This window comes from Citrus clementina, unplaced genomic scaffold (genome assembly GCF_000493195.1).
Source record: "Citrus clementina cultivar Clemenules unplaced genomic scaffold, Citrus_clementina_v1.0 scaffold_6, whole genome shotgun sequence".
Taxonomy (NCBI): domain Eukaryota; kingdom Viridiplantae; phylum Streptophyta; class Magnoliopsida; order Sapindales; family Rutaceae; genus Citrus; species Citrus x clementina.
The window spans coordinates 21,861,405-21,870,095 of NW_006262139.1; the positions used below are offsets into that span (position 1 = coordinate 21,861,405).

The 8,691-nt window shown below is 34.7% G+C and overlaps 2 protein-coding genes across 2 annotated transcripts in view; both read right to left on the bottom strand.

Annotated features, from left to right (window-relative positions):
• Nucleotides 1-3,253: 3,253 nt before the first annotated feature.
• Nucleotides 3,254-5,081, bottom strand: LOC18037897 (cytochrome P450 94A1). Its single transcript, XM_006430438.2, has one exon. It carries the CDS (start codon nt 5,033-5,035, stop codon nt 3,521-3,523), a length of 1,515 nt encoding a protein of 504 aa, XP_006430501.1. The 5' UTR covers nt 5,036-5,081; the 3' UTR covers nt 3,254-3,520.
• Nucleotides 5,082-6,858: 1,777 nt separating this feature from the next.
• LOC18037899 (ubiquitin carboxyl-terminal hydrolase 5) overlaps nt 6,859-8,691 on the bottom strand; it is an 8,693-nt gene continuing 6,860 nt past the window's right edge. Inside the window, 3 exon segments of the mRNA XM_006430440.2 lie at nt 6,859-7,372; nt 7,656-7,929; nt 8,547-8,691. The exon segment at nt 8,547-8,691 is cut by the window's right edge and continues 82 nt beyond it. Coding sequence (XP_006430503.2) covers nt 7,193-7,372; nt 7,656-7,929; nt 8,547-8,691 — 599 coding nt within the window. The 3' untranslated portion in view covers nt 6,859-7,192.

Consider the following 8,691-nt stretch of genomic DNA (forward strand, 5'->3'; position numbering starts at 1 on the left):
ATATTCTGTAAAATGCAAGGGAAAAACTGAAAATTGTAAAATGCAGTGAGATTAGGTGAAAATTATAAAATGCAGTAAGACATTTGGTTAAAACTGTAAAATACAGGAATATGTGCGAACCGAACCAAACCGAACCGAATTTTAGAACCGAACCGAACCGAAATATTTCGGTTCGGTTCGATTTGGTTCTAAAATTCGGTTTGTGTTCGGTTTGAGTTTTTCAGAACCGATTGATTCCGGTTCGGTTCGGTTCGAGAACTTTGATTTCTCCACTATCTCAGTTGGGGTTTCGAGAACTTTCACGCTAAGCTTGTAGTGAATGTGCTTTATATTAGTTTTCTTTTCTTTTACTAATTCTTATTTCGTAGGCTTCTAACGAACACGCTATCAGTAGTATATAGAAAGTGCCGTTATATTTTTTAGTTCTTCAATCACAGTAATCACTCGAACAAACTTCTCAATGATGCTAATTAATATCTTCTCTAATCCATTATCATGGAACTCTTATCCCATGCAATTTTCATGCCGATAGCTCCATTGATTCATGAAATAAATCTTCATCAGACAATAGATATTGCTTGTTGAAGGATGAATGCTTTTGTTCATAGCTTTATGTTGATTATCACTCAATTTGTTAGAGAAAACGACTTCTGGAGTGTTAGTATCGAGTTCGACTATCCCTTAATTACAAATATATTTTGAGATAGGAATAAGGACGTTGTTATTTTCTTAACTGAAAATGTCATGATTACAAAAGATGAATACTTGCTTAATTATTTACATTGTGCATAAAGCACTGGGCAGAGTTGTTACCCATCTAGCACTTGGTTTACACTTGCCTAAAAGGCACGAAAGCAGAAGCCAAATGCTTTTGCATAGAGTTGCTACTTTGGCTAGAGATTACAACTCCACTGGCCTTTGATTTTGGTTGATGCCGCCACAAACAATTGTAGAATTAAAGATATTATGGATTGTACAAAGCCTAAATAATGAAATTATATTTGAATGGATGATTGTAATTAAATTAAAGCCAAAAAAAAGTTTTGAATGGAGTAATGTTCTCCTCTTTCCTTAGTTTGATTGTACTCTTCATATAAAAATACTGATCATTCCAATAAGAAAGGATTTAAGTCGAATAGGTGATCCACAATTGATGAAGAGAAATGGAATTAAATTAAGAAAAAGACACTCAAGAGAACTGCACATTTTTTCCTCAGCATAACATTTTTATGCTGAAATGAGGCCTTTAACAGTCATGTTATGTTAGAAATTTAGAACCAATTCTTGACGGTGGAAATCTAAAAAAAAAAAGGCGTGAGAGATTGGGAGAGGAAATTAACGTTTGCCTGAAAATTCTTGGTTGTTCTCGGTATAAATTTATCCAATCGATGAGAAATTTTTCATGTGTTTTTAAACTTATATATTGGCTAAGAAGCATTGTGCGTTAAGAATCTGTGAATGAGAGAGTCACATATACGCTAGAAGTATCCAAAAGTTTCTTAGCTTCTAAACAATAAAGTTATCAACTTGCTATTATTTTGTCAAGTCACATAATTTAATACTTTTGTACTAGTTTTATATTTGTTTACGTATATTATATAAGGTAATTTGTATTATGATAAAACCTCTTCTTTTCGTATTGTGTCCCTATAATTGGTGTGTGCCGATAGATATATAGAATAGATGTAGATTTATAATGTATGAGTGAGTTTCTCTAATACGGGATCCCGCACTTTATTAAAGTTCAAGATGAACTTTTACAATATTATAAACAGGCTTTATAATGTTGTAACCTGATTATTTCTATCTAATACATTAAGCAGCCAAGAGGCCGTAGCATCAAACAAGAAAATCTGAATGAGGTTTCGAATTGGCTATGAGTTTTTTATTAAGTCTGCTCCACTCAACGACGAATTCATTAATGGGCTTGCTTACTCCGGACATAGTAATTGATCCAAACAGTAGCTTAGCGGTTCGGTTTTTGATCCCACAAAGAAATGGTATTCTCCCAGGAAAAAAATAGGCTGTCCCTTCTCTTTCATTTCCATTTTGGCTGCTTTTGCATTCTCCTTCATTTCCACTTTGGCTGCTTTTGCATAGGCCGTCCTGATTCTGTCCAATTTAATTTCTGTTCGGTTTCACAAGTTATGTGTGTGCTGAGGCTTAACTATTGTAGAAATCCTTAGTGTAGTGACTACATGTACTTTCGGTATCTACCAGGTGATAACTGGTAACATTTTGGTCTTTTCGAGTGATCACGTCACTCAAAAAGGGGTGATCACAAATTTGCACTACCAACTTGAAACTTCTGAATGTCTCATAGTTTTATGTCAATATTACATGTAAATCATTGTCTCAGGGGCTAAAAGTCAAGTTCCTGCGAGTTTGATAATGACGAAAGTAGAAAAACACCTTCTTAATTACCCACTAACTTGTCAATAGTCACAAAAGCTTCAGGTCAAAAAAAGAAGTTTATGGATTCTAGACATTGAATGGTTAATACTTAATCGGTGAGATTCAATTTTGTGTGGTTGTGAAAGGCCGTTTTAAAATTAATTATTCATTGAAAAGTAATAATGAGATTGCTCATTGATAATTAGTTAAATGAACGCTTAGCAATCAGAACTAAATAATTTGACCGGAGGAAAATCCAGCTAATGTAAATCTACTTCTTTTAAGTGTTTAATCAAAGTTTTTGTGCATAAAAAAAAAAAATTTGAATGATTCAAAACTGTAAAATCCAAATGATAAATTAGTCCATAGCCCGACGGACCCAAATTTAAAAAATAAATTAAAATCAAAAAGTCCAAAATCAATTATTTGACTAGGAACTTCACCTAACGCGCGTTAAGTGTGGTGGCGAGCTTTGATTGGAAGAATCATGTAGTAGGATTCAATGCTCCAATGAAATTCGACACGAGTGCCGTCGCACCGTAACATACACAACCGGTGCGCACTAGATTAGTTCCTTATCAAAATATTCAAATAACGAAGATCATTAATTACTATAGTTCTATTTGGAGGCGTTGATTAGAAAATTTATTTAAAATAATAAGAACGAAATAAAAATGTGAGTGCGCCTTACGTATGGACAATTTTGTATTACCGTGGCGAAATTATGATGTGAGTGATGATAGAAGTATAAAACTCTTATACTAAATTAATTTGTACAAATTGATATTACTTTAAATTCATCGAATAGAAAAAAAAGAGTAAAATAATAAAAATTAAATCACGTAAACTAAGGATTATTTAATTCCAAATAATTAATTATGTAGTCTGATTTAATAGGAGTACGGGGCATATATCTATTGCATTTCAGCATTTACATAGAGCAATACAGTACAGGTACATGTACTGCAATTAAGCTGCGACGTCTGCAAAACGTACATACGACAATTGCACTTTACACGTCAAACAATTGTATGCTTCTTCTTGGACAATACCGAGTACCAACAAAAACAGAAGACATATCATTAATAATTGAATTTTAACATCTGGAAACTCGCGAAGGCGAATCTCAATCCACGGCACCCGGACATCTTTCCCTCACTCTCACGTGCAACCCATCTTTAATTCTGAGTGTCAAAGATAATACCTTCTCCGGACACGTGTCCTTATGTTGTACGTCAACCGCAAACCTCTCAATCACAGACGCTGCTATTGATTTCATCTGAATGTAAGCCATATCTTTCCCAAGACACATCCTCGGCCCGGCGTGAAAAACCGGAAACCGAAACACATTTTCCGACCGATAAATTCCGTCCTCCAGCCACCTTTCCGGCAAATATTCATTGCAATTCTCTCCCCATATGCTCTCCATCCGCCCCATTGCATATGCATGATAAGTAACAAACCAATCCTTTCCGACAAATGTACCGTCTGGCAAGACATCGTCGTTCCGGCAAGCTTTCGAGTCAACCGGAACCGGCGGGTACAGCCTCAACGTCTCGGATAGCGCTGCATGCAAATAATGCATGTCTCGCAACTCCTCGAAACTGTAGGTAGCGCCAACGCTTCTCCCATTTCGGGCCCGAATCGATTCAAGCTCCTTTAAAATATTTTGCTCAACCTTGGGATGGGATGCTAATAGCCAAAAGAACCAACTCAAAGCCGAAGAAGTAGTGTCACGTCCAGCCAGGATAAAGCTAATCACGATATCTCGGAGAAATTCGGTTGAGTTCTTCCCGTTTCCGATAAACCGCGACAGCAAATCGTCTTCCATATTCTCCGTTTTTTCTTCCATTCTTGAACGTATAATGTTATTTGCAAATTCATGAACTATTGCAATTGAATTCTTTAGCTTTCGCTCTGATCCGATGTCAAAGAACTTCTTGACACTCCACATACGCCTGAAAGCGTATCGGAATCTCCCCGAACTAAGCGTTGCAGCATCTTCAAAAGCCCGCATAAACTCTGAACCAGCAGTTCCGTCGCCGCCGAGACAACCGGGATCGAAGTTAAATGCCACTTTACAAATATTATCAAACGCATAACGTTCCAAAATATCTTGTAAATCCAACGCCAGTCCGGTCCTGGACGCTTTTGTGAGAATCGGAACTAACCTCGATAGAGTCTCGAACCTAACGCTGTCCATCACGAAATTTCGGAGCGATTTTGTGTTGAACTCGTAGCTAGCGGTTTTCCTCTGTACTTTCCATAACTCGCCATCGGAGTTAAAGATTCCTCGGCCGAGAAAATCTTCAAGAAGGGTAACGAAGCGTTGACCTTTTGGGTAGTTCTCGAAGTTGGTCTTGAGTATGTGTTCGACGTTTGCAGGGTTTGCCGTGATGACGCCGTGAATTTTGCCGGGGCGGTAAAAGATGGCCGTGCCCGTGGGGCAGTGTTTAAGGGTTTCGGTGCTCCAGTCGAGGAAGCGGTGGCGGTTTCTCAAGTATCCGGGCAAGGATCCGACGACAGGGTAATTTTTAAAGCCGACAGCAGGTCTTTTGTATGAAGTAAAAAAGTACAAGTAGAGGTAAAGAGAGAGGAGGGAGATGAAAATGAAAGATTGAAGAGAGAGGAGCATTTCCATAGCTAGAATCAAGCTACGGAGATAAGGATCTCTCTTATCTCGGTGATCAAGAGATATATATATATATATATATATAGAAAAAAAAAAATTGTAAAGAGGCTAAGGGGTTATTTTACGGTGCTGTAAAATGTCATACGCACGTGTATTGGACGAGAATACGAAGAGATGAGGATAGCTTTTGTGTTGTGCACTAATTATTGGCTGTTTGCTTCAAAGGGAAATGAAAAAGATAAAAAATTTAAAAAATTTGATCAGCGCTTAACACAAAATTAACCTAGCATCATTGTATTAACACACAAAAAAAAAAAAAAAATTCAATTTTTGTCCTAAATTTCATTTCTAATATTATGACGTGATGTGTCATTAAATTTGTTGATAACTTTTCATATGTTTTAAATGAATTAATTATATCTTATCCACCGAAGTCTTAAAACAATGGTCTTTAAATAACTTCATCCAACTTAATTTTGACTTTTTCACCTGCGTTCTTTTAAAAAATAATAGAATCATAAAACTACATTTTCTCACCATTGCATTCCTTAATAAATAATATATTAATTGAGATAAAATTTTGAGATATATAACGCTTGGTCAAATAGGCAGATCCCTTTTTGAAATAGAGGATAAGATTTCTATTGCTAAGGAAGTTAGATTTTAGATTCAAATGTCAAATCACTGGAATTAATAGGGAAAATGTTATATGAACAGAAGGAAGATTGAAACGACAATGCTATAGTATAAATAATACTGTCATTTCATATGTGATAGTATTATTGTAATATAAACAATATTCATATTTTTATTTTCTTACTGTCTTAAGGCCAATTTAGAATTAAAGTGGCTAATTAAAAAAGTTACTTCTACAGTGCATATGAAATAAACTGCTGATTAAAAAAATAATTTAGTGTTTGAAAAATTGTGTTGTTGGAGTTGTTGTGAGTTTAAAAAGCAGTGTACATATATTTGGTAAATTTTATTATAAATCTTTTTTATATAGTAATCAAAATAAACATAAGTTTAAATTATCTTTATTTTTTAGAGTATGTTTAATAATATTTAGACATGTCTTTTTCTTTTTAAAACACATAAAATTAAAGAAAGTGAAAAAAACTCAATTAAATAAAATTAATGAAATTCATACATAAAATGTGTTAAAAATTCATATTAATACATAATTCAAATAAAATAAAAATGTAATGTGTATTACATTTACAGTAAACTTTTCTCAAATAAACACCATGACTAAAGAAAAAACATAAATAGAATGAAAGATAAAAGTCATAATTAACATTAATGTGAAATTGTTCATAATTTAAAGAAAACTTACGTGATCATATGTAAGTCTTATTGAATGTTATAATGAAAAATAAAAGTAAAATATAAAAAACATGAACTTGTTGAATCAAAACTTTGATATTAGAGAGAAAATACAGAAATTGTGGTGAAAATTTGATTGTGATGGTAATGTGATAGCTTATACATTAGAGTGTATGGAAGAATAAGATATAATTATCTTTTTGTTTAGATATTAAAACTATAATAGGAATTTTAAAAAGATATGGTGACATTTTAACAAATTATTTATAACAAACTGCTTATTACATAATTTTTAACCTAATCCGAAACGGAAGCTTACTGGTGCTATTCAAATAACAATGTTCAATAACTGTTTAGGATAATAGATTTTTTTTCATTAAATTACATGACTGTTGAATTAGTAAGCAGTTGCAATTTTGCAGAGCCGAACAGATAAAAACAATGGAAGGCGGGGGTGGGTTGTGCTAGTAATGCTTGATTGGCTACACATTAAAACTTCATCTGGATGATGCATTAAATTATTCGGCTTATACATTTCTATTAACTGTTAAGAACGATTAAAAGTTGATACAGTTTAAGGGGAAGGACATTCCCCCTAATCCCATACAGGAAAATGTTACCGAAAAGTAATAGCATCTTCATAGTTGAAAAAGGTTTACAATGTACATCAACTGGTAGACTACAACTGATAATTTATTTTAGGTTCCCCTACACCAAGGCTCAAAAATTTGCCCACTCTACCACACTTTCTGAGATTTTATGACAATACAATCAATAGTTTACATACGCACACCTGGGTAAGATTACTTTTGAGAGGTGAAATCAATTCTCCTTTTGAGTTCAACGCCACGTGGAAACATCTTCCTGACCTCCACCAGACCGCACTCCGTTGCTGTTCGAGACGTCGGACTTCACCCTTCGGTAAAAGAGGACATATGCAGCTGCTGACTTTACATCATCTTCATTTATGGGTGATATGTGACTATCATCGAAGTTGTACCACCTGTTCTCATCCAGAAGCTGCACATAATAAAAATAATATACACAGTCATAAGGTCGTAATACTCAATTAGAGATTAAGCAAACGACAATGATCTATTTTCTAGACCTATTTTTCTAGACCTCTACAAGAATAATAAGAAAAAGTGGGCTAGACAAGTAAAGAAGAACGACACACTAGTTCAACTGTTAAAATAATAACAAATTACACAAACAATGCTATACTATGGCCATACACCAGTCAGGACCCAGAAGCAACTGGATAGATACCTCTTTAGGGAAAGATACCAAACTTTCAACTTACTTTGATATGTGCAGTGTAGTGCCCGCTGCCCATGCCACCATAATGGTTGGTTAAGGCATAGAGTTCATAGAGCTGACATCGAGAGCTGTTTTTGTTGGCTACATATTTTGTCAAGTTGAAGTCATGTATGGGAAAATTTACAAATGTTTCTAGTTTATGCTTCATAGACCTGCTGTATGAAAATCTCTTCAGATGAATGACTAAAACCTCTGGAAGCCTCCATAGATCAAGCTTTTTACTTGCTTGCCTCCGTTCTTTACATTGAGGACAGTACCTTCATCACATATACATAGTCAAGTTGCTGTTTGAATAACCAGACAGCATTGGAATTCTTGAAGGAGGACAAGAAAAATAGCCATTACAGTATGAAATCAAATATAAAGTTCTAGACTGCAAAAACTAAAACAGCAAGTGGAAAGCTGTAAAGAGCCTAACATTCATCATTCAGGATTGCCAGCAACAAAATCTGTAGATTGCGACAAACAAGGTAAACTAAATATCAAAAACTGAAAGTACAAACTCATTAGTCAACCACAGAAGGTCATCAATATTTAATTATTTCATGCCAACAAAGTTTATAATGTACCACTGTCCCTCGTATCATTCAGAACACCTAAGTCACCATCTCCCACATCATCAACATAAGTAAGCAAGACATAAAAATTTTCACAGTTAGACTGACAAAGACACTGTGATAAGATCCAGATACCAAACTACTACAGCTTATGAACAAATAATCTACTCTTTGTAAGTCATTAGACTAATAATAATAGTCAATTGCCGTTCCCATGGTTTGCATCACCATTAAATTAACCAGAATCGGTTTATCTGAACCTCATATATGTGACAATGTAAATATTGACAAATAGGGTAACAGAGAAATGCACTAACCACATATCCTCAGGCACTAAAGGCTCTTCTCGTAAAAAAGCTTCCAGACATGTATACAAAGAGAGGGGCTCAGTACGTGCTTTCTTTGTTACAGGACCATTTTTGAACACCTCCGGCAAGTTCTCCAGGAAATGGGTATTGTATT